General features: G+C 44.0%; 1 protein-coding gene across 21 annotated transcripts in view; it reads left to right on the top strand.

Annotated features, from left to right (window-relative positions):
• Nucleotides 1-25,901, top strand: part of ZBTB49 (zinc finger and BTB domain containing 49) — a 32,449-nt gene extending 6,548 nt beyond the window's left edge. For 3 of the 21 annotated variants that reach the window (XM_065544772.1, XM_005554467.4, XM_074039422.1), the window contains exons 2-9: nt 3,126-3,296; nt 5,159-6,264; nt 9,620-9,666; nt 16,826-16,899; nt 19,416-19,498; nt 19,583-19,744; nt 20,255-20,383; nt 24,755-25,901. In XM_065544772.1, the coding sequence (XP_065400844.1) occupies nt 3,145-3,296; nt 5,159-6,264; nt 9,620-9,666; nt 16,826-16,899; nt 19,416-19,498; nt 19,583-19,744; nt 20,255-20,383; nt 24,755-25,431 (2,430 nt within the window). In that variant the 5' untranslated portion in view covers nt 3,126-3,144 and the 3' untranslated portion in view covers nt 25,432-25,901. Of the gene's footprint in view, nt 1-2,211; nt 2,431-3,125; nt 3,297-5,158; nt 6,342-9,619; nt 9,667-16,825; nt 16,902-19,415; nt 19,499-19,582; nt 19,745-20,254; nt 20,384-24,754 lie in introns of those variants that run through there. The other 18 variants (XM_065544774.1, XM_005554469.4, XM_074039423.1 and 15 more) reach the window with 13 other exon arrangements.
• Nucleotides 25,902-26,113: the final 212 nt, after the last annotated feature.

Below are 26,113 nucleotides of genomic sequence, written 5' to 3'. Positions count from 1 at the left end.
TGGGGCAATGTCGGTGTTTGTTTGGAGGAGCAAGCAAAGGACAGGGTGAAGCAATGAAAGCTTCACTGATGGAACTAGGTTCTAGGGGAGGCAGGAAGGCTCAAGAGGAGAGGGAATGTTCATCTTGGGAAGGAGGAGGCACGTTTCATCCCGTGAAGCCTAAGGTAATGAGGGAGGGGTGAGTGGGAAATTTGGAACTGAGAAAAATTTAAGGCACTATGCTTATCAAGTTATACATGTGTTCAACTTTCTTTTCTTTTCTTTATTTTTATTTTTTGAGACAGAGTCTCGCTTTGTCGCCTAGGCTAGAGTGCAATGGCGCAATCTCAGCTCACTGTAACCTCCCCCCTGCCCCCGGGTTCAGGTGAATCACCCGCCTCAGCCTCCCCAGTAGCTGGGATTATAGGCACTCGCCATCATGCCTGGCTAATTTTTGTAGAAACAGGGTTTCACCACGTTGGCCAGGCTGGTCTCGAACTCCTGATGTCAGGTGATCCGCCCACCTCAGCTTCCTAAAATGCTGGGATTACAGGAGTGAGCCACGGTGCCCGATTGGGTTCAACCTTCTTAGTGAAGTTAAAGTCACAGTCATTTTTATGAGTGAGGCAAAAAGACGTGGTGGGAATTAAGACACTGGAAAGATCACAGAGGAGCAACCCCAAACCCAGAGCAGGTTAAGAATCGTGGGGCTGGGTGCAGTGGCTCACGCCTTTAATCCCAGCACTTTTGAGAGGCTGAGGTAGGCAGATTGCTTAAGCCCAGGAGTTCAAGGCCAGCCTGAGCAACATAGCAAAACCCCATCTCTGCAAAAAAAATGTTTTAAATTAGCCAGGTATGTTGGCACACACCTGTAGTCCCAGCTGTGGTGAAAGGATCGCCTGAACCCCAGGAGGTTAAGACTGCAGTGGGCTGTAATCGCGCTACTGCACTGTAGCCTGGGTGGCAGAGCTAGATGCTGTCTCAAAAAAAAAAAAAAAAAAAAAAGAATGGTGGGAAAGTAGGTGACAGCTCAGCTGAGCCCTGATCTGGAAAGTGGGAAGGTCAGGTATAAGTAAAGTATTCCCAGGGCAGAACCAAAGGCTTTTAGAGGAGAGCACAGGCAGAGATCTGCAGTCCGCCTGCTCAGAATCACGGAATGCCTGTGATGCAGTTACCAGGCTCCACTATAGACTGACAGAACAAAATCCTGGGATGTACCCAGGAACCTGCATTTTTAACAAGGTCCCCAGGTGATCCTTATGGATGAATACAGAATCCTTCCATATGCCAGATACTAGTCTAAATGTTTACACAGGTTACTGCAATAACCGGTGAGATAGGGTAAGGACAGTGGGTCACAGAGAAGTCATTTGCCCAAAGTCATATAGCCAGTGAGAGGTGGAACTCGGTCTCCAACCCACTGGCCAAGAACATAGCTGGTTTGGGGAGCTACTAGTAGTTCATTTTGGCTGCCACATACTTGGAGTAATGGGAGATAAGTCTAAGTGAGACGTAAGGGGTGTGTTGAAAAGCTTAGATTTGAGCTTAGTGATGCAGTGACTTTTTCAGCAATGCTTAAGTACTGAGAGTGAAGGCAAAGAAAGCAGATGATGACTTTTTAGATTTTTAGTACCATACTGCCTTTTTTTTTTTTTTTTTTTTTTTTGAGTTGGGGTCTCTCTCTGTCACCCAGGCTGGAGGGCAATAGTGCAATCATGGCTCACTACAGCCTCAACCTGCTGGGCTCAAGCAGTCCTCCTACCTCAGCCTCTTAAGTAGCTGGGGCTACAGGCACGCACCACCATGCCCACCTAATTTTTGTTCTTATTTTTCATAGAGACAGGGTCTCACTATGTTGCCAGACTGATCTCAAACTCCTGGACTCAAGTGATCCTCCTGCCTCAACCTCCCAAAGTGTTGGGATTACAGGTGTGAACCACCACGCCTAGTGCAGACTGCCTAACCTTCATAGTCTTATCCCAGTCTGGTTCCATTTCTTCCAACTATTTCTCTTCCATAAATCATCCCCTACTAGATTGTGCCCCTAGACGTCCAAGACCATGGCTTTCTGGCCTGTGTATTCCAGTGTCTAGCCCTAACTATTTGTTTAGTTGTGTGTCATGCGCTTTCGTTGTGTGTTTCCCTCACTAGAATTTCAGCTGCATGAGAGTGGCGACCTGGCGTGTTTTGTTCATTGTTGTGGCCCTGCAGCCTGGACACAGTAGTCAGTTGGTGAATAGAGGCTGAAGGATGAAACTTGCAGTGTCTACACAATGGCTTCCCATCCCATTTGGAGTGAGAGTCAGGATTCGTAACAGGGCCCGCAGGCCTGGGCATGACCTGACCCTCTGTGCCCTCTTGGATGTCATCTCCTACTACTCGCTCAGCCACACCTGAGCCCAGCAAGCTCCTGCCTCAGAGACTTGGTGCTTGCTGTTCTTTCTGGCCCAGGTACCTGCCCAGCTCCTTCCCTTCCTTCAGGCATCTGCTCAAGTAGCCTCTTAGAGAGGCACAAAGGCAAGAGTGAGGGGACCTGCTGCTTTGCAATGCCTCTTATATCATTGTCTGGTGATAGGTATTTTGACCAGTACCTTATCTCCCAAATTAGGCTCCTAATTTCCGCAACTTCTATTCAGTGACCTGTGTACAGGTGTTTGATAAATATGGATTTGATCTTATCCAGCTGGCTTTTCTTTCACCTTATACATCTTTATATATGTATATTTTATGTTTCATTTGACATATTCCTAAGTAGACACAGAGAAGTACATATAGTATTAACATGGTCATATTCTAGATTTGTACTGTTTAGATTCTGTGGCTTTTAAAATATAAGTTACAATTTCAGTCCCTTAGTCACATTTCAAGTGCTCAGTGACCATGTGTGGCCGGTGGCTACTGTATTGAGCAGTGCAGATACAGAGCATTTTCATCATGACAGATAATTCTGTTGAACAGCTGTGGTCTGGATGCCTCAGAACCAGAGGGAGGTGTGTGTGTGGGTGGGTGTGTGTGCACACACGCATGTGTATGTGTGATACTGTGATGGGAGAGTGAAGCACAGATCAGTCAGTGAGTTTTAATCCCATTTAGTTTCCAGTGAGGTCCTTAAGAATATCTGTCGTATCTGTGATTTTTTGCTGTAGGTCACTTGAATGGTTGAGCATGGACCCTGTTGCTACCCACAGCTGCCATCTCCTCCAGCAACTGCATGAGCAGCGAATCCAAGGCCTGCTTTGTGACTGTATGTTGGTGGTAAAAGGAGTCTGCTTTAAAGCACATAAGAATGTCCTGGCAGCATTCAGCCAGTATTTTAGGTAGGTATTTTAGACTTCATTCTCCTAGCTGTGAATTAAGGGTAAAGCTCTTTTAGTATGGAAGTATTCATATTTTGTTCTCCTTGGATTTCACTGTATTTATCTTTTATGGCACGTTGGATTTTGTAGGAGTTGTTTTAATTTTTAAGTTTGTTAATCATATTTATTATTTTTGCTTTTGTGTTTAGAGTAACCTGAAAAGAGGCTCTTAAGTAAAATGAATTCGGTATGATTGAAAGTATTTTGGTTCTTTGTCTTTCATTTTAATAATTCTGGTTAATGTCAGTCTTCTACATATATTTTTTATCCTTTCAAGATAAAACGATAGACAAATTAAGTTCCTGGTCAGAATTTTTCTGTGATAAGAAATCAGAGGGGAAAACATATTCTGTGTGTTGGATTTTTCTTTTCTTTTCTTTTTTTCTATATTGAAGCATTTTAGTTTTTGTTCCTCATTTGAATATTCTAAGAAAACCTTATAATCATTTTGGCTTATATGAAATATTTGTTTATAAATAATGAATAATACCAAGAAGCTGTGTTTCAGCTTATTTAAACATTATTCTGTATTCCCAGCGACTCAGGAGGCTAAGGTGGAAGGATCCCTTGAGCACAGGAGGTGGAGGCTGCAGTGAGCCGTGGTGATGCCACTGTACTCCAGCCTGAGCAACAGAGCGAGACTCCGTCTCTTAAAAAAAAAATCGTTAGAGTTAAGTGATTCTGCATAAGTTCATTTTGTTGTTAGCAGGTTTATCTCTCTTTAAATCCAAAGTCTCTCTTTTTAAAGTACTCTTTGTTTCCAAAATGCATACCATTTTACTGCTATAGTAGACAACATGGGACATGATTTGCTCCTTCCTTGATAATCCTGAATCATCAAATTGAGTCTCAGTTATTGTATAGGCCACATTACACATTGTAATGAATCAGCTTCTTAAGGTAGGTAGCAGGTTTTGTTCCCGTGAAAAATGATCGCAAACTCTTCGTTTGCTATCACGTATTTTTTTTTGTGTCTTCCCAGGACAATTAAATTTTGATATTGTGATACACAGGCTGTTTTGCACTTAAAAACAGAACTGAAGGCTGTTTGGGGGAAATAAGTGACTGTATGTGACAAAATGTCTTCAACTTACTTACCTGAGCTTATTATTTCATACATAATACAAATTTGTTCACCTGTGACCTTGGCTTGTACCCAGAATAAAGTGTCTGGGCTTTAGGGTGCCTTTTGGTATTCATTAACTCTTAGGATTTTTCTCACTGTTGGTTTTTGAACCACTGGGTGGCTGAAAATCCTAACAGCCAAATAAATTGCTGGTTACAAAGGAATGTATGTGGGGGGTTGGTTTATTCTAGCTATTTTTATTTTAAGTTTTCTAGGCATTTAGATGTGGAAATATTTAGACTAAATATGAAATATTGAAAAGTGTATATTCTTTAATTTTGTATACTCTATTAGTATGTATTTAATATATATGGATAATTACCTTTTGAAAAAATGTTTAGAGCAATCTTTTATTTCTTAGATCATATTGGGAATTATCTTAGAATCTTCTTGATTTGTGGTTTATCAGTCATATTATTGTATGTAATTTTGTAATGTGTAAATTTGAGTATATTTCAGAAATTTACTTTGAGATCTGTTTTGAAGTCTGTATATCCAATCCACTAATTTAATTCATCTGAATTATTTAGTTGGATGGTTTGCCAGGTTGTTTTAAAGGATTAAAACATACTTATGTTAAAAGTCTTGACATTCACAGAAGGATAGTATTTTTTGATATTAATATATGAACGTTATTTATAAGAAAAAGACAGTATGAATTTTTGACACTGTAAACAGATATTCTTTCTTTTACCAGGAGCCTCTTTCAGAATTCTTCAAGCCAGAAGAGTGATGTTTTTCACTTGGATGTTAAAAACGTCAGTGGCATAGGGCAGATCCTGGACTTCATGTACACTTCTCATCTAGATCTTAACCAGGACAATATACAAGTAATGCTGGACACAGCACAGTGTTTGCAAGTTCAAAATGTTCTGAGTCTGTGTCACACATTTTTAAAATCAGCCACTGCAGTACAGCCACCTGGCATGCCTTGTAATAGTACATTGTCTCTGCAAAGCACCCTGACCCCAGATGCCACTTGTGTTATCAATGAAAACAACTACCCCCCTCATTTACTGCAGGAATGTTCGGCAGATGCACAGCGTAATAAAGTGTTGGATGAATCGCATCCGCGTGCTTCACCATCAGTTAATCGTCATCACTCCGCAGGTGAAGTCTCAAAACAAGCCCCTGATACTTCAGACGGCAGCTGCACACAACTGCCTTTCAAACAGCCAAATTACTATTACAAACTCAGAAACTTTTACAGTAAGCAGTACCATAAACACGCAGCTGGTCCCAGTCAGGAGCGAGTTGTTGAGCAGCCTTTTGCTTTCAGCACCTCCACAGACCTTACCACGGTAGACAGCCAGCCTTGTGCTGTCAGTCATTCCGAATGCATCCTGGAGTCTCCTGAGCACTTACCTTCCAACTTCCTGGCCCAGCCTGTGAATGACTCTGCCCCACACCCTGAGTCAGACGCCACGTGCCAACAACCTGCCAAGCAGATGAGGCTCAAAAAGGCCATTCATCTGAAGAAACTCAATTTCCTGAAGTCACAGAAATCCGCAGAGCAAATATCTGAACCCAAGTCAGATGATGGTTTGACAAAGAGGATGGAATCTGCTAGTGAAAATACCCTAGAGAAAGCTAGCAGCCAAAGTGCTGAAGAAAAAGAAAGTGAAGAAGTCGTCAGTTGTGAGAATTTTAATTGCCTTAGTGAGACGGAGAGGCACGAAGACCCGGCTGCGCTGGAAGACCAGTCCCAGACACTTCAGTCCCAGAGACAATACGCGTGTGAATTATGCAGGAAACCTTTTAAACACCCAAGCAACTTGGAGCTTCACAAACGGTCTCATACAGGTAACTGATTCAGTACCCACAGGCAGAGGGAAGGACGTGATGCGGATGCTCAGACACCACTGGCTCTTCTTGTTTTTGTAAGAAGTTTTGCTATTGCTTGATATCATTGATGATTTTAAACAAAATAAGGGAGATTAGCTACTTTTTGTTTTATATTTTTGGTGATACATCTGACTTAAAGTTTTGTAAATGGTTTTATAAAGCCACTTTAAAAAGGTGCATACTTTTAATTTTTATTTCAACTCTATTTTTGTATGACAAACCATCCATCTCTAAAGAAGTGTAGTAATTTTGGTGCACTCAGAATTTCAAATTAATTCTAAAATGGATTAGCTATATTTAGTTGTCTTTTTAGAATTAGATTAAGCTTATTTTTTGAAAGCATCATGTAGGTTAATTTAGACTAACATAATTTACTTTGAATAATTCTAAAAGTTCTCTTGGAAGGAATTTGAGTGTCTAATTTTTAAAATTCTGATTTGGGAGTCAGGAAGTAAACTTTTTAAATAAGAATCAGCTTTAACCATTTGATATTCTCAAAAGAAAATTCTTCCAATTTAAACATTGACTTGTCAAAGTTTTGTTATCTTAATTCATGCCTCTGTCTCTTTCCCAAAAGATTTTTTTAAGGTATGCTCTCTCACTCTCTCTCTCTCTCTCTACATATATATATATATGTTTATATCTATACACACACAAATTATGTTATACAATATGTATATATTACTTTTCTTCCTATAATTAAACATGAGTTTAATAGCACATTACAGATGAACAACAATTAACTTATAGGCCTGAGAAATAACATGCAACAGGATGCTTCGACAACGCTGCTTTTAAGGTGTTTGTGTAATTGTGTTTGTTGATGTGATCTTCGTTATCACTATGGATTCCCAGTTTGCATTTTACTACCTTGTATTATTGGGAGATTTCTTTGATAAATGTGAAAGCCCTTTATACATTTTAGTGCATTTGAATATAAAGTACTGTTATTATCACTAGTAGTTCAAAATTATTCCATGTGAAGGCAATATCACAGACTTAGTTTTGCCCTGAAAAAACTTTAGATCATTCTGTTTGCCTAAATCTCCTACAGCCTAATGAGTACTGCATTTTTATTTTATTTTATTTTTTTTTTTTTGAGATGGAATTTTGCTCTGTTGCCCAGGCTGGAGTGCAGTGGCATGATCTCGGCTCACTGCAACCTCTGCCTTCTGGGTTCAAGTGATTTTCCTGCCTCAGCCTCCCAAGTAGCTGGGACTACGGGCATATGCCACCAATTTTTTTGTATTTTTAGTAGAGACAGGGTTTCACCGTGTTGGTCAGGCTCGTCTCAATCTCCTAACCTCAAGTGATCTGCCCACCTCGGCCTCCCAAGGTGCTGGGATTACAGGCGTGAGCCACCATGCTTGGCCTGATGGCTGTAATTTTTTATTTGTGAAACTTACCTGCTTAGCTTTTAAAGGAATCAAAAATTGTTTATTCTGGGAGAACCTCTTTGAATGACAGATAGAGTCATGGCAAAGATGCTTACTGGGACCTAAATATCTACCAAGAAGGGCAGCAATTCTCAAAGTATGGTCTGGGGAACCCTTTTGGGGGGTCTGTGAGGCCAACACTATTTTCAAAATTGTCTAAGATGTTACTTGCTTTTTCCTCCTCTCATGAGTGTACGGTTAGTCTGCCCAAAGCGACATGATGTGTGATGAAGTCCTCCCCCTGGTGGCCTGTGAAGTGTGTGTTCACCTGTTCTAAAGATCACTCTGCTTTCATTTCTAATATGGTAGATATCAATAGCTATAGCCCATATTAGCAAAAGCTCTTTAGGATCTCAATTTTAAGAGTGTGAAGGGGTCCTGAGGCCGAGAAGTCTGAGGCCTACTGGAATAGGATTGTTAACCTTGGTCATTTATTAGTCTTAGTAACTGGTGACCTCTGTTTTCAAAGTCTTACATTTCTTATGGGGGCTTTAACTTGTTATCTGTCACCCGCAATAATTTCAGACATAAATGCAGTTTCATTTATTGCAGTAGAGAATTAATGTAATTATTATTAATTTATTATTAATTAATAATATATAATTATTCAGGGTCAAGGAAGCCATTAGACATTTTCGGGATAAAATAAAATAAAAATATCCTAGAATGAGCCCAGAAAGCTAGCAAGCTGCTTTCTTCAAGGTAGCAAGCCCCAACAATATAGCAGGAAGGGAAAACATTATTGTTACTTTTTTTTTTTTTTTTTTTTTGAGACGGAGTCTCGCTCTGCCGCCCAGGCTGGAGTGCAGTGGCCGGATCTCAGCTCACTGCAAGCTCCGCCTCCCGGGTTCACGCCATTCTCCTGCCTCAGCCTCCTGAGTAGCTGGGACTACAGGCGCCCGCCACCGCGCCCGGCTAGTTTTTTGTATTTTTTAGTAGAGACGGGGTTTCACCGTGTTAGCCAGGATGGTCTCGATCTCCTGACCTCGTGATCCGCCCATCTCGGCCTCCCACAGTGCTGGGATTACAGGCTTGAGCCACCGCGCCCGGCCACTATTGTTACTTTTTAAAGATCTTAATGAAACCATTTGATTTCAGGGAAATGGAGAAAATGAGAGGTTCTTGGTGTTCAAAGTCTATTCATTAGTGTTATGTAGATTAAAGGCAGTACCATGGAGTGTGCTTTTAACTCCAGATCATGTTCTATAGGCCACATTTCAGAACAGCTATAGTTTTTTGTAGTAGAGTACCATTCTTACAATCTGTTCTGTCCCAAGTGCAGTTACTTAGTTACTGAAATTAGAGGTGATAAAGAAGTCCGCAGAGGAGCACATCTCCCGAAATGAAATCCTACTTTCTCCCCTGAGCAACCAAGGCAGGAAGACTGTGGTGAGGGGCTCTTTCCCTTTCACACTCATGCTTCAGGAGGTCCCACTGTGTTTGGGGCTCTCTGTGCTCATACCTTGTGTGGTGTGAACAAGTGACCCTGTGTCTGTTAGGATTGGTGGTTGGGTGGCGTCAGGCTGAAGAATAGGTGAGCAGGATCGTGCTGTTCAGCGGGAAAACTCAACCACAGGAAAAGACCGCTTCCAGAACGTGGGTCTGCTCTGGATGCAAATAAATACATTGATTTTAACATATGTTTTGTTTGGAGAACAGTTTTATTTTTTAGAGGAAAATATTACTTTTATCATCTCTGTGTAGAAATAAAGGCAAGAGAGAGGTATAAGGAAGTAGACATTCCCCATTTTCATACGGTTAGGATGCAGAATGTAATGCCATTTTGAAACTACATAGGAGGTCGTTTAAACAAAAAATTATTGAACAAATACTAGTAATGATTTTACAAGTTGTTGTTTTGTTTTGTTTTGTTTTAGGTGAGAAACCTTTTGAATGTAACATTTGTGGGAAACATTTCTCTCAGGTGGGAATACTCTTATTTATTGTTAATAATTGGAAACCTGCAACACAGTGTCTTTTTTTTAATTGGAAATAAGACATACTTTTGTACTTGTGAGAGAAGCCTCTGGTGATATTTGTAACTTTAAAGACTTCTAAATAAATCAGGAGAAATCCTTTTCAAGAAAACAGATTTCTAGTTCTTTGAGAGAAAAATAGCATTTTCATGTGTGAATTCTTACAATACTTTTTTCTCCTTGCTAAGGGTGAGTCCAGACTTAGTATATGTCTTCCGTTTCATGAATGAAGTTCCTAGTAAACCACCTTGAGCTTGGTGTACCTGGAGGCTGCACATTGTGCTGGGATAGGCTGAAGACAAGTAGTCTCCTTATTCTTGTTGGGACTGTAGATTGTAGGATGTTGGAAAAAAGATGAAGCAAGTTTTGTTCCCTGTTTTGACTGCTACCTTTAGCTGACCTCCATTAATGTCATTTGGACACGAAGTCATTCACTCCTTGAGGAAACATTTGTTTTACCCTCCCATGGGCCAGGTACTGTGCTGGGCATGGGACACAAAGAAACCTAGAGACCTAGTGTTTTCTAGAAAATGGCTTGTGGGAACCTACTCTCTGAAACAGAAGGTAACTATTCACTGCCATGTGCAGTGCGCTGTGCTTCCAGAGGTAGAGCAGACGGAAGCTGTTCCAGGGCGTGAGGGCGCAGCTCTTCAGGGCACAGTCACTGGCATGACTGTCTCACGCACAACATGGTAGATCGTGTGGCCGCAGTGCATGCCTGTGGAGCTGGGAGGCAGGCCCCACAGAACTTGGAAATGGCAAGCGCCATGTTTGCTCACATTCCCCCTGGAGCAGACTCTTCCAGTTTCTCTTCGTCTGTTGAGGGTGTGAGTTCCATTTTCTCACACACTGAAACCTGCCATCTTAATGGTTCTTCACTCTCCCACTCTCTGACTCCCTGCCTGCTGGAATTCACCAAGTCCTCATGGTCTCCCATCGCCTACTCGGTTGGGTTGTGTCCTCCTGGGTGGTTAGTTTCTCTGGGCCTGGGGCCGTGTCTTCTCTCCCATCCAGGAGGATGCCCAGCAGCCAGCAGGTGTTCAGGAAGGATTTGAGGAACTGGGCTGAGTGCTTGTCCCTCTGACCGCCATTCTTGATGAGCGTCTGAGGTTCAGAGCTTGGCCTCTGGGGCTGGACAGTCTAGAATTGAACTCTGCCTCTGTCAGGGCTTAACTACCCTGTGACTCTGGACAAGCTCACATTTTGCCCTTTCAGTTTCCTTATCTGTGAAACATGGGTAACAAGATTAGTTAACCCTATAGAGTGTGAAGAGTAAAGGAGGTAATGATGGAAAGCCCTTAGAGCAGTGCCTGGCACGTTGTAATCGCTCGGGAAACGCCAGCATTCCCTGCCTTGTTGCCATCCGCTTTCTTCTGTCCTGTCCATCCTCATGACCCCCAGATGCTGGTCTTTTTGAGGCACCTCCCCACCCCCACCCCCACCCCCATTTTCATCTCAGCAGCTTTGGTTTGATGGGAAAAGCGTGAGACTCAGACTAATGACCATGAATAATTAGCAATCGCGACTTCTCTGGGCCTCATTCTTCTAATTTTTAAAATAGGGATAATACTACTTCATGGAACTAGTGAGAAGATGAAAAACTAGAGCTGAAAGCCCTTTATACATTCAGATTATGATGAGAGTCAAAGTTCCATCCTTCTCATGCCTTCTCCGACTCTCCATAGCTGACTGTATAAATTAAAGCCAGACATTCAGTCAGGCTGCAGTCCACATCCACTCCTCTCTCCTGACACAGATCCCTGGTGCCCACATCAGAGGTTCTGATTCTGTGATTTGGAGTGGGGCTTGGGTATTGGTGTTTTTTGTTTTTTGGTTTTGTGTGTGTGTGCGTGTGTGTGTGCGCGCGTGTGTGTGTGTAGACGGAGTCTCGCTCTGTCGCCCAGGCTGGAGTGTAGTGGCATACACTGTAACCTCCCCCTCCTGGGTTCAAGTGATTCTCTTGCCTCAGCCTCCCAAGTAGCTGGGACTACAGGTGCGTGCCACCACGTCCAGCTCATTTTTTGTATTTTTAGTAGAGACGGGGTTTCACCACTTTGGCCAGGATGGTCTCAAACTCCAGACCTCGTGATCCACCCACCTCAGCCTCCCGAAGTGCTGGGATTACAGGTGTGAGCCACCGCACCCAGCCAGGTATCAGTATTTTTAAAAATTCAGCAATTTTGGCGTGCAGCCAAGGTTGAGAACCACCACTATAGCCCTTGACCTGCACTTGCTCTCTTAAATCCTACCAAGGGTAGCCCTGCCCAATCCAGAAACCCTTCCCTTCTGTATTCGTCTGTGTACTTTTATTAGGTTTCTATGATTGTAGAGTCATACGTAGTGATAGTTTTCAGATGTATATTGCTGCTTTATTTTCATAGTAAAGTATGAGTTTTGGTGAACAAGGAACTGTTCTAATGTTTGTTGCAAGCCTGCAGTGTCCATATGCTGTCCATGAGCTCTGCTGTGTGCTGAGAGCAGGGACAATAATGGCCATGGCCTCCAGGAGCTTACCGTTTAGAGGAAGAAACAGACACGTAAATGATCGAGTACAGTGAAATGTCGGAACTGCTGACAGATATCTACAGGAACAATGTGGGCAAAGAAAAGGCAGTAGTCCTTTCTACCTGAAAGGTGTGTTTGGGACAGCACGAGGCCATGAAATGCTTGAGAGATTGCTTAGGTGAGCCCTGCAGACAAGCAGGCACTGGGCAAGCCTGGCGTCCCTGGCATGCTGGGGCAAGAAAGCAGTCAGATTGTCTGCATAGGGATGCGTGGTAAAGAATGCCCGCTGGTCCACCCTCCACCGTATGCCTAACATTATTTTCTTGTAATGAACTAGAGTAAATGTTTGTGGCTACAGGGGATTGGAATGCTCTTGTATAGAAACATTTACAAATAAGAATGCCTCATCCTGCTTACTGAGAATTTAGTATTTAGTGGGTTAGTCTTTTTAAAAAAGTTAACCGCAACCTGCATTATGAGTATGGCATGCCAGCATAAGGAAGTTAGCATCATCTTAGAGTGACCACAGAAGCTGCATCTGTCCGTGTGACTGGACACTGTATATGTCCAGATCTCTGCAAGGAAGAGTCATGTCATACTTTAGAGTATGACTGAGTCACACTCAGAGGGAAACGTTTCCTCTGTGGCATAGAACATGGACTGTTGGGAGGGCATTGGAGAGAACCAAAAGAGTGAAAAGTTTTGAGTGCCTGTCCTGTGAGAAACAGGAAAGAATGCGGCGTAATTAGCTCTCTTTGGGTGGAGGAGTAGGATTGCTTTTGTTCCTCCAAGCAGGCAGAAACAGGAACACTGGGCAGCTGGTACAGAGAGGTGGGTTTTGAGAGGCAGTACTCTCCCAGCAGCGCTGTCTAGCCAGCTGTCTGCCCAAGTCCGGGGGTGCTAGTGCCTTCTGCAGGATTACCCTATAGGAAGCGTTTCCAGGATGCTGATGTGGACTCGTGCCAGAGGTGACAGTGTCATCCATCCATGGTGGAAACACAAAAAATAAGGACACTTAATGAGCTTTGCCCAAGCTATTACGTTTTCATCTCTGAGGTTGTATTTCCCACACCTTTACTGTTAAATGACATTTCATCAAAATAGTAGTTATTGTTTAAGTGATATCTCTATGTTAATCCTTACGTTTTTTTTTTCTTTTTAATTTTATTGCTTTGTGAAATCCTAAAGTCTTGAAAGTCCTGAGCTAACTGACTTTTAAGATCTGGAATCTCTTTTATCTCTAAATGATTACAATTCCTGACTTTTTTTGATGTAAACACTCAACTGCTGTTAAGAGTGCTCATGGGCCGGGCGCGGTGGCTCAAGCCTGTAATCCCAGCACTGTGGGAGGCCGAGAGACGGGTGGATCACGAGGTCAGGAGATCGAGACCATCCTGGCTAACATGGTGAAACCCGATCTCTACTAAAAAATACAAAAAACTAGCCGGGCGAGGTGGCGGGCGCCTATAGTCCCAGCTACTCAGGAGGCTGAGGCAGGAGAATGGCGTAAACCCGGGAGGCGGAGCTTGCAGTGAGCTGAGATCCAGCCACTGCACTCCAGCCTGGGTGACAGAGCGAGACTCTGTCTCAAAAAAAAAAAAAAAAAAAAAAACCAAAAGAGTGCTCATGATAGGGAATAGATGCTGGGTTTGTTCACGTTGAAGCACTGAGGTTCAAGTACCTGTCAGAAGGTCAGAAGGAGTTTATTATAAAATTGCTCAGGGCAGATGTTAATTCTTCTCTACAGCAGAGTTTTTCTGTTAAAAATTCTAACAACTCCATCTGAATTAAAACGGTATTAGAAAGGATCAAAGTTCCTTTACTGCTAATATCTTTAACATAGGTTTAACAGTCCAAACTTTGGAGTCACTAGGCAAACCTGCATTAGTAAATCCAGTCCCCATTTCATGACCCAAGGCTGGTTACTTACCTCTTAGAGCCTCTGTTGCCTTATCTGTAAAACATGGATAGTACTGCTTTACAAGACATTGTATTGACTAAGTTAAATACTCTTTGCAACAATTTAGCAAAGAGCCTCATTCATAGTAAGTTCTTAATAAATGATAGCTATTATACCACTTGCTAGAATTTTTTTGTTTGTTTTTGTGAGACAGAGTCTCGCTCTGTCGCCCAGGCTGGAGTGCAGTGACATGATCTCAGCTCACTGCAAGCTCTGCCTCCTGGGTTCACACCATTCTCCTGCCTCAGCCTCCTGAATAGCTAGGGCTTCAGGTGCCTGCCACCACGCCCAGCTAATTTTTTTTTTTTTTTTTGTATTTTTAGTAGAGACAGGGTTTCACCATGTTAGCCAGGATGGTCTCGATCTCCTGACCTCGTGATCCACCTGCCTCAGCCTACCAAAGTGCTGGGATTACAGGCGTGAGCCACTGCTCCCGGCTTACTTGCTAGAATTTTTATGGACACAACTATAGATGATTTCTAAGACATGGTGTGTGCATGCAATACTAGAATATATCAAAAGTTTACCAGAAATAAAAATATTGACTAAAGCTCTAATAATCTGGGCCTGAGTTTGCTATGTAACCTGGAGTAAATTATTTGAATGTACTATTGGATTTTTTGCATGGCTCATTCCATTAGTTTTATTTAATCTGCTTTTATATTATTTATCAGAAATATACATTCCTTAATCAGGGAGAAAGATTATTTCATTGTCTGTTTCTAGTACAAAATAAGTAAAGAACACTTTAAAGTTTTTTCTATCACTTAAAATATTAAATGGAAGATCATTTGATTATATTTCTTTTGAAAACAAGTAATTGTTCCACCATTTTTAAAAAAGAAAAATGCAGCTTTGCTAAAAATTAACCCAGAATGCATTTCATTCCGAGTACATAGTTTACAAAATAACCAAAAACAAGAGGGCTCTAATTTAACAGTTCAGCAGATGGTGCTATTTCTGATTATTATGTAACTGATCAGCTTTTCTGAAATTTGCAAGTGACTAATTTAAAACACTGGTGTATTATTTTAACTCTCCAGTATGTGTTTCCTGAGTGGCAAAGTAACTGTCATATTAAATATTCAAAGCACACTTTCATTCATAGAAACTTGTGCGTCCTCAAGGTTTCCCCACAAGTAGAGGAGTTTAGATTCACACCAACCAATATTAATTTCTGGCTCCACCATGTAACTGGAACAACTACTTTATTTATCTGAATACAATGGTAATTGTGCAGTTTATCTGAATACAGTGTTAGTTGTATTATTTATCTCAAGAAAATAGGTGGTAATTTGATAATGCATGTAAAGGCCTAATTTCAGGTTCAGCAAATGTATATTGCTGTTGATACTTGTTTTATTGTTATTAGTAGCCATTCTATTAAAAGCTGGACATTTTCCAAAGTCTTGTCAAACTCTTTCTCTTTGGTTATTGAAAACAAACCTGAGTTTTTTCGAAGCCACATTTATCATATTCTTAAATGTAATGTCTAACTCTGTTCCCCAGAGTTTGATAGACGTGATGCATCTTTCACATTATATAGTCAGATGGCATTTTTTAATACTTGTGATTTCTAGTTTTCACTCACAAGTCGATATCAAACTCATCTTCAGATCTTAACCATGAATCTTAATCTTTGCATTTTATTTAAAATACAATTTGCAAATTGAAAAAGCCCCATATGTTAGTTGGCTGATATTCATTCTTGTTTTTGGCTTATCTTGTGCATGACACCTGCTTATTTTTACCGCTGGGTGTATTACCTAATTTCAGTGGGTTTTCCTTTTTTTTCTTTTTCTTTGTTTTGCAACAGAACACTGTACAAGATTAAAATGAGGAAAATAACAGGTTGAGACTATTAATTACAGCAATGGAAGATTTTCCAAATCCTAATATGAAACATTAGCAAGTAGCTTTTTAAATATCTGAGGCATTTGCAGTTTTGATTTCCCTGTACTTTAGGTAATTTGATACTGATTAGTGCATAGAAATCCATCTGATGATCCCCGTTTCAGTGTTATTCTTCGCAAAGCCTTGCTAGCTTCAGAAATTAGGAACACAGTGGCCCTGCACCTGAGAGGCTGCCGTGATTCTCCTGATTTGCACTTTTGCACAAAGGTAACATTGAGAAACCTGTCAGAAAGAACCAAGTGTACTTGCCAGAGGAAGTACTTTTTGGAAATATCTTCCCTTGTTTATGAACAAAAGTATGTTTTTTAGAAAGAAACAATACTGAAATAAGGACGTGTGGTGCTTTTGTTTGTTTTAAATGATATTTTAAATACATGGCCCAAGTAAAATATATCAAGGCCTGTTTAAAGTCCAGGCTTGGCGACCACCACAGCAGCCTCCACAGGGTGCTGTTTTAACAGGGAAGCACTGCATAGTGTGTGCCTCAGCTGGGACACAGCCAAGGGCTCACATGGAGGATGGGGTAGAGACACATCCCGTGTGCAGCAGGTGGCCAGGCACTCTGGCTGCTCCTCATCCTCTTGCCCACGGCTGAGTTGTGTGTGGCTCATCTTCTGGCAGTTGAATTAGAACCTGGCTAAATGTGTCAGTTTTCCTTTTGAATTTATATAATTTAAAAAACCAAAAACTTTCGTTATTGGCGTGTTCTTCTTTTCCTCTTTTTGCAGGCAGGTAACTTGCAGACTCACTTACGACGGCATTCTGGTGAAAAACCATACATCTGCGAGATCTGTGGAAAGAGGTCAGTGCTGGGCGTGTTCTTCCGTGTGGAAGGGAGCATGTCTAGTCTCAGTGTCTTTGGCAGTCAGTGTCCTCTGAAGCGGTGGCTTGCAGATGAGCCACATGTGGGCTCACCCTGCCACTGCAGAACACAGGTAAATTCAAACCTTCTGGCTTTGCATGCGACACATGAGAGAATAATCAAAAGAAAATTCAAAGAAAGAAAATCTGGGACAGGAGTCGCAAAAAGAAAATGGGGTTTTACATGCCACAAAATTATTTTATATTAAAATTTTCATCATTCTAAAAATATCTCTGAAAATATAATAGATTAATGCCCCCAAGGAGGTGACTGTCTAGTAGGGGAGATGGGACTTGCCAGCCGAGTGACTAGATTTCAGGAGAGAAAGAGATGGTGGAAGGTGCCACAAGCCGTGGGTCTGTGACAGCCTGTGGGAGCTCCACCCCAGGGAGGAGGAAAGTACATTTTGATGGGTGGGTAGGATTTTGACCTGGCGAAAGAGAATCTGACTCTTGAGGTCAGTGTGTATGGCAGTTTGATTCCTCTGCAGCGTGGTATAAATGAGGAGCTCTTCCCCTGCTGTGTGTGCAGGCTGGCACCCTCAACCCTCCTTCCCATCCTTGGGCTGTACGTCAGGCCACATACTCCATCATCTGGTGGTTGTGCCAGAACGACAGGCATCAGCCAGGACTATACCAGTTACGAAGCTCCATACGCACCTTGGTTACATAGCTTTTATATTCATTTATTTAATCATTCATTGACTCAGCATTTTTTAGACACCTGCTGTATGCTAAGTGCTAGATGGGTCCACAAAAATAAACAGTACAGAGTCTCTGCCTCTCACAGGTTCATATCGAAGCATCTTGGGGCAAGAGATAGTCATTGGGGTCAGTTAGAAGTCAGAGTCCTCATATTCAGTCTCAGCACATGCTGGGGAAAGCCGAGGAAGAAGCAACTCTAGATTCAGTTGCAGGAAAACCATTGTCTCTGCCAATGGTAGAAAACAAACGAAAGCTGCGGCCGGCAGCACATCTGCCTTTCTGCTGTAGTGGCCTGAACGCTGAAAGCCAAGTTCAGGGCCCAGTATCATCTGCCGCTCCTTCCAGATGTCTGGGAACATAGACCTCCTGCTGCCTCTGATGGCGTCATATCACTGTTGGCCCCTGTGTGTCTCATTTTGCACGGTGTTTGAAATCTGAACCTTCTGAATTCAATTTCAAAGTGAGGCATGTGTTTATTATTTATTTATTTTTTTTTTTTGAGACAGAGTTTTCACTCTTTTGCCCAGGCTGTAGTGAAGTGGCTCGCTCTCGGTTCACTGCAACCTCCACCCCCCTGGGTTCAAGTGATTTTCCTGCCTCGGCCTCCCAAGTAGCTGGGATTATAGGCACGTGCCACCACACCCGCCTAAGTTTTGTAATTTTAGTAGAGACGGGGTTTTGCCATGCTGGCCAAGCTCATCTCGAACTCCTGACCTCAGGTGATCCACCCGCCTCTGCCTCCCAAAGTACTGAGACTACAGGCATGAGCCGCTGCGCCCGGCCAAGGCATGTATTTGAAACCAGGTCTATATGCAGCGTCTTCCTCAGAATATAACATACTCTGCTACAGGCGTAGTGGAAAGGAAAGAACATAGATTTCCACATCTGAGGGCCTGGGTTGGAATTACTGTCTAAGGCAAGTTAGTAACCGCCTCAGATCTTGGTTTTCCCATCTGGAAAGTGGGGTGAAGGTGCCTGCCTGGCAGTGTTGTGGAACGACTCAGTGGGATAATGGTTGTTAAACATGTAACCGATCACCTGCACACAGCATCCGCTCAGTGAATGCTGGTTCCCTTTCTTCATTTAGTTCCCTTGTTCTCAATGTTAGGACTGACAGGTATAAGTCTCTGTTGGGGCTCAGAAAGAGGAGAGCTTATTCTCTGGGGATATTCACAGTGGAGGGTGACGGCCATACCTCTTGGTCCCTGAGACTCTGAGCTCCCGTTTGCATTTTACTTTATAGTGAAAAGAGCAAGGGTCAAGGGTCACACCTGGCTAGACCAGGGCAGAACTCTCTCTGGGCTCTCTCAAGGTCACCCTCCTTGGGTTGGCACCACCCAGCTAGGGTCTCTCCCATGAGACCCCAGGAACCTTGGCAAGACTGCAAGGGTGGAAGGGGCATTTGGCTCTGAACTGGTGAGACTCCCTTTTCACTCTCTTTATAGCCCCTAAGGTAGAGATGCTAAACCATACAGTATCTGATCTTGTGCTCTGTAAAACTGAGGAAGAAAGTGTAATGAAATCAGGTAGAAAAAAATGCTTCAAAAACAAGACACTTGCATCATGTTCTGCTGTCCTTAAAAAAATAGAAAAGGATTTTTTCCATGCACGTTTCAGATGAAACCAGTCCAGTTCAGATTCCGTTCTGCAGCAATGTCAGGAGCAGGTATCTCCTCCCTCAGAGAGTTACAGTTATAAAGACCCACAGTAATGTGGAAAGGCTCTTAATTGAATTTTCAAATTACATTCTAGGTTTGCAGCCTCTGGCGACGTCCAACGTCACATTATTATTCACTCAGGAGAAAAACCACACTTGTGTGACATCTGTGGTCGAGGTACAGCTGAGTGTTTTCCTCTTCTTGATTTCTGATTCAAATGTTCTCTGTCCTTCAGCTTAACACCTGTTATGGTTTCTCTAGGGTTTAGTAACTTCAGTAATTTGAAGGAGCACAAAAAGACACACACGGCTGATAAAGTCTTCACCTGTGATGAGTGTGGAAAGTCTTTTAATATGCAAAGGAAGTTAGTAAAGCACAGAATTCGGCACACGGGGGAGCGGCCTTACAGCTGCTCTGCCTGCGGTGAGTTTGGGTTTCTGGCTGTCCCCTAGTCATCCGTGTGTGGGAAGCGCTTTGTCCCCCAGCCCTCATTAGCTGACTGTGTGTCTGGGATGAGCCCTTTGTTTTCTCCAAGGTAAAATGGGAACAATGCTGTTTTTTTACTGCCTCACATGATCTCTCGTTCATTCCTGCGTTTGTGTGTCAGGCATTTGCTGCTTGTCTTTGAGATATTAGGAACTGTCCTAAATGCTCCCAATACAAAGATGACTAAGACAGGGTCCCAGGTGCTGAGGGCTCCTGGTCCAGATGGGAAGAGGGAGGGTGGCTGGGAAAGTGGGGGGACAGCAGGACATGTGGCCGCACATGAAGGAGAGCGGCGGTCCCGCCAGAGCATAGGAGCACATGCTGAGCACAGGGGGTGGGCTTCCATAGATCACAGACTTACAGAGCAGAGGTTATTCTCGTGGGCACTTGATGCTTTGTTGTGAGCCTCTGGGAGGAGAGTGAAAAGCTGGCGGCCCCCGATTTCAGGGCACCTGACTGCTCCGATGAGGACACGGAGACTCAGGATCAGGTCGCTCATGACCTGTGATCACAGCGTTGGAGCCGGGATTCCTATACACACGGCCTCTAAAGAGGGAGTGTGTGTACCCATGACAGGTAATTGAGGTGCTTATTGAATCATGGGCAAAACTATGAGTGACAGCAACTTCGATGATGATCTGTTTAGACCAAATAAGAAATGCTCAGAGTCCAGCTGTAGGGAGCCTGGATTCAGGGCACCATTCAGAGGGGTTCGTTCTGATTGTAATTGGAGTCTGAAACCAGCAGGACTTCTGCATATAACCAGAGGACACTTGGTTTTTGTCCCTCCATTTAAATTGTACACAGATCTTCTGGATACAGATTTAGGCAGCTCCATGACCACTCTGATCACTCTTAGAAAGTGAAGTTTCATCACTTTAAATCACTAATGTAGGCGTGTGCCTGTAATCCTAGCTACTTGGGAGGTGGGAGCTGGAGGATCTCTTGAGCCCAGGAGGCCAAGGCTGCAGTGAGCCGAGATCGCACCACTGCCTGGGTGACAGCGAGAGCTTCATCTCAAAGCATCAGTAATGAGTCTCAAATCACTAATTTAAAATGTCAGTTCCAAATAATTGTCACAACTGTGAACTTGATTTAAAGGTAAATTTTGTCCTCCCTCCCCGGCTAGGACTTGCTGCTGCTCAGACCCTGCTGTGGAGGAAGTGAGGCCTTCCGTCCCCTCCACTCCACTTAGGGTTCTGCCCTTTCCCTGCCTCACTAACCCTGGTTTCCCACCCTGACGAGGTCAACTTCTGGGGGATGGGGAAGAGCTGAAGAGAGCAGGAATGTTATGTGACAGGGTCAGTTTTTAACAGCTTTGAGACAATATTCCCATACCATAAAATTTACCAATTTAAAGTGAACAATTCAGTGGTTTTTGGTAGATTCACAAAGTTGTGTAACTCTCAACACAATCTAATTTTAGAACATTTTCATCACCCCAAAAGGAAGCCTTATACCTATTAGCAACCCCATTACCAGCCCAGGCCCCTGGCTGCCACTCCTCTAGGTTCTGTCTCTGTGGACTTGCCCGTTCTAGACATTTCCTATGCATGGACTCATATGACACGGGGTATTTTGTAGTCGACTTCTTGCACTAAGCAGCTATGAACATCTGTGTACACAGGCCTGTGTGGGGGTGTGTTTCCATTTTCTTGGGTATATAGACAGTTCTATTTTAAGAGGGTTTCACATGCTGAGCTTCTCAGTGTGTCGAACTGCTCGCAGGCTCGCGCGCTCTCGCTGTGTCATGCGTGCTGGGCTTCATAGTTCTCAAGTCTGCCTTCCCTGTCTTCCCCCAGCATTTCACTGTGCTTTCCAAGACACAGGCCTGCACTACGCAGCCATGCATTTCTGTCCAACTGGCCTCTTTCCTGGCTCCCTGAGTTAGTAGCAGCTTACTATAGGGAGGCTTTGTTGGGGCTTCACTGCCTTCTGGGCAGCCTCCCTGCTGATTCAGAGCAGCTCCAGCGTGCCTCTTGTCCAGTGGGTGGCAGCCTTCAGGCCTGTGTTCAGGGGCCTGCATTCAGGGGCCTGCAGGCCCACAGCAGTGTGGCGCCCACCCACCTATCCCCTACTAGACCTACTGTGCAGGAGGTGGGCGCTATTCCCCTGTGCCCTCCTTGCGACCGGACACAGGTGGAGCCAAGCTCCTCTCGACTTGAAAGACGAAGGAGAGACTCCCATACTCCTCTTTCTTGGTGGGAACTCTGTCATGACTAAAAATTTTACATATTAGGGATACTAAAAGTGCTTGTCCCATCTTGTTCAGTAATTCAACTATTGAGAATTTATCTTGAAGAAACAATGTAAAGAAAGATAAAAACTTGGCCAGGCGCGGTAGCTCACGCCTGTAATCCCAGCACTTTGGGAGGCTGAGGCAGGTGGGTCACTTGAGGTCAGGAGTTTGAGACCAGCCTGGCCAACATGGCGAAACCCCGTCTCTACTAAAAATACAAAAATTAGCTGGGCATGGTGGTGTGTGCCTGTTGTTCCTGCTACTCAGAAGGCTGAGGCACAAGAATTAACTTGAACCCGGGAGACGGAGGTTGCAGTGAGCCAAGATCGCGCCACTGCATTCCAACCTGAGCGACAGAGTGAGACTGTCTCAAAATAAATAAATAAATAAATAAAAATAAAAACTTTATGTTAGAGCAGCAAACAGTTGGAAGCAGCCAGCAAGTGCAGCAGTGAAGCTTCTAATTCACAAAATTCCGCATGTCTGAGTAAAGCATGTGTTACAGGGGCAACGCAGAAACTAAATATGCTTTCACTCTAGCATTCTGTGAAGGAGACTGAGCCTGAGCCTGACATTGTGGGCAAAACACAGATGTGAAAGCACAAAGGCAAAGGTCACTGTGATGTGTTGTTGTAGTGTTTTGGTTTCTGGTTTTTTAATTTTTTTTTTTTTTTTTTTTTTTGAGACGGGGTTCTTTGTTGCTCATGCTGGAGTGCAGTGGTGCGATCACAGCTCATTGCAGCCTCAACCTCCTGGGCACAGGCGATCCTCCTGCCTCAGTCTTCTGAGTACTGGGACCACAGGCATGCACCACCACACTCAGCTAATTTTTATTTTGTTTTTTGTAGACACAGGGTCTCACTATGTTGCCTAGGCTGGTCTTGGACTCCTGAGCTGAAGCAGTCCTCCCTCCTCAGACTCCCAAAGTGCTGGAACTACTGGTGTGAGCCACCTCAGCTGGCCTACAGTATTTTTTATATGGAAAATGTGCCCAAAGTTTAGGCATGTAAGCTCACGTCCAGTTTGATTATTCAAGGCTTAAAAAAAAAAAAAATAGGCCAGGCACGGTGGCTCACGCCTGTAATCCCAACATTTTGGGAGGCTGAGGCAGGAGGATCACGAGGTCAGGAGATCGAGACCATCCTGGCTAACATGGTGAAACCCTGTCTCTACTAAAAAAAATACAAAAAATTAGCCGGGTGTGGTGGCGGGCGCCTGTAGTCCCAGCTACTTGAGAGACTGAGGCAGGAGAATGGCGTGAATCCAGGAGACGGAGCTTGCAATGAGCCAAGATCGCGCCACTGCACTCCAGCCTGGGCGACAGTGCAAGACTCCGTCTCAAAAACAAAAAACAAAAAAATAGCCTACCCATTGCTTGACTGGAGCTAGATAGCTGAGAATTCAGATATGAAGTGAAAAGTTCTAAATATTTATCCATGTGAGTTGTGCAGCTCATTCTTGGCTAGTCTGTGGCCTTTGTAAGGTTATGTGCTGAGTTCCTTCTCATCTTACCTACTCCAATGGTGGAGCTAGATTCCTTACCTTTGCCATATTCACAGAGAAAGGAAATAGAACTTGGACAGGAATGCATACAATTTTGTTAAAAGCTGAATACAGGGTCAGGCACCATGGCTCATGCCTGTAACCCCAGCACTTTGGGAGGCTGAGATGAGCTGATCACTTAAGGCCAGGAGTTCAAGACCAGGCAGGCCAACATGGCAAAACCCCATCTCTACAATAAATATAAAAATTAGCCCGGTGTGTTGGCACACGCTTGTAATCCCAGCTACTCAGGAGACTGTGACATGAGAATTGCTTGAACCAAGGAGGTGGAGGTTGCTGTGAGCTGAGATTGCGCCTCACTACAGCCTGGGCGCCTCACTCCCAGCACTTTGGGAGGTTAAGGTGGGCAGATCACTTGAGGTCAGGAGTTTAAGACCAGCCTGGCCAACATGGTGAAATGCCATTTCTACTAAAAATATTAATACAAAAATTAGCCAGGCGTGGTATCAGGCATCTGTAGTCCCAGCTCCTCGGGAGGCTGAGGCAGGAGAAGCACTTGAACCTTGGAGGCAGAGGTTGCAGTGAGCCAAAACCACGCCACTTCACTCCAGCCTGGGCAATTTTTTTTTTTTTTTTCGAGACAAACACCCGAATACACAAACACCTTTAGAAAAGGTGTTTCTAAATTATAGATTGGCTGTGTTCGATTTATGAACATGTAGTGAAACTGACGAGGAGAGCTGTGGTTTCTCAGCATGGGCTTGGCAGGTGCCCATGGTACCCACATGCAGGGAGACTCAGTGAGAATCAAAGGACTGACGCTGAGATACTCAAAACCAAAGGTCGTAAGCTGGAGGGGTCCGCAGCTGGAGAAGCACCTCCCACAGGAATGGAAAGCCTTCCAGAGTGAGCAGGAGCTGTGAGGTGACCCCCCTCCTCAGATCAGGGTTGTTCGGTGTCTTAGGAGGGGAGGAGAGAATCCTTCCAGAATGGCCACTGTAAAAACATCTTTTTTCAGCCTGGGCATCATAGCAAGACCCTGTCTCTACAAAATGTATATGTATATTAGCCAGGCGTGGTATCACGCGCCTGTAGTCCAGCTGCTTGAGAGACTGAGGAAGGCGGATTGTTTGAGGCTGGGAGTTCAAGACCAGCCTGGGCGAGACCCTGTTTAAATAAATAAATAACTGTTTTTCTTTTTCCAGGGAAATGTTTTGGGGGGTCAGGTGACCTCCGCAGACATGTCCGCACTCACACTGGGGAGAAGCCGTACACATGTGAGATCTGTAACAAGTGCTTTACCCGCTCCGCAGTGCTCCGGCGGCACAAGAAGATGCACTGCAAAGCTGGTGACGAGAGCCCAGACGTGCTGGAGGAGCTCAGCCAAGCTATCGAGACCTCCGACCTGGAGAAATCTCAGAGCTCAGACTCTTTCTCCCAAGACACGTCCGTGACGCTGATGCCAGTGTCGGTTAAACTCCCCGTCCACCCAGTGGAAAATTCTGTGGCGGAATTTGATAGCCACTCTGGCGGCTCCTATTGTAAGTTACGGTCCATGATCCAACCTCATGGAGTTAGTGACCAGGAGAAGCTGAGTTTGGATCCTGGTAAACTTGCCAAGCCCCAGATGCAGCAGACACAGCCTCAGACCTATGCTTACTCGGATGTGGACACCCCAGCCGGTGGCGAGCCGCTGCAGGCCGATGGCATGGCCATGATCCGCTCCTCTCTGGCTGCTTTGGACAACCACTGCGGTGATCCCCTGGGCAGTCGAGCATCTTCCACCGCTTATAGGAACTCAGAGGGCCAGTTTTTCTCCAGCATGACTCTCTGGGGCCTAGCGATGAAGACGCTGCAGAATGAAAACGAGTTAGACCAGTGATGTACCGCGCTTCTCCACAGTAGAGGTCTGTTTGCAGTTTGGCAGGCTGGTGTCAGGGCTGTAGGAGGACCCGGTTTCCCCATGATGGTTCCTTCTAACTAGCCAGAGAATAGGTAGCTTCCCTCCTGATGATGGCACATAATCTGAAGCATCTTGAACTGAGGGTTGAGGGGGAGGGCCTGCTGGCTCACCGTGAGGCAGCTGCGGGAGGGAGCGCTGACGTCACAGAAGCCAAAGGCTGGATGCTGTCTCAGCAGCTTCAGCTAGCGGGAGAGCGCATGTGCAGTGTCAACCACTGTACGTGTTGGTCATGTTAAAGGAATTATATATGTATAGTATTACAAGTATTTTTGCATTTTTACAAGATTGAAATTTGTAGCATTTTGTATTATTTACACAGAATTTATTTGTATATGAAACTCATACCATAATTTAATTTGAATAAATGAAACTTTTCTATATAATAGTAATATGTGTCCTCTAGCATTTTTATGAATCTAAAGACTAGGGGTATAAAAATAAATAGCAGCGAGCACGCACTCTGCAAGGATAAGAACCTCATTGGTCAGCCTCCTCCTGGTACAGCGGGTTTCTGAGTGGTCAGAACAGCCCGACTCCTGGCTGCCACTTACTGGCAAGGTCATGGGTGAGCTATTCACCCTGTCAGGATCTTCTTTGGGGT

This window comes from Macaca fascicularis, chromosome 5 (genome assembly GCF_037993035.2).
Source record: "Macaca fascicularis isolate 582-1 chromosome 5, T2T-MFA8v1.1".
NCBI classification, from domain to species: Eukaryota; Metazoa; Chordata; class Mammalia; order Primates; family Cercopithecidae; genus Macaca; species Macaca fascicularis.
This window is presented reverse-complemented; position numbering and strand designations above follow the sequence as displayed.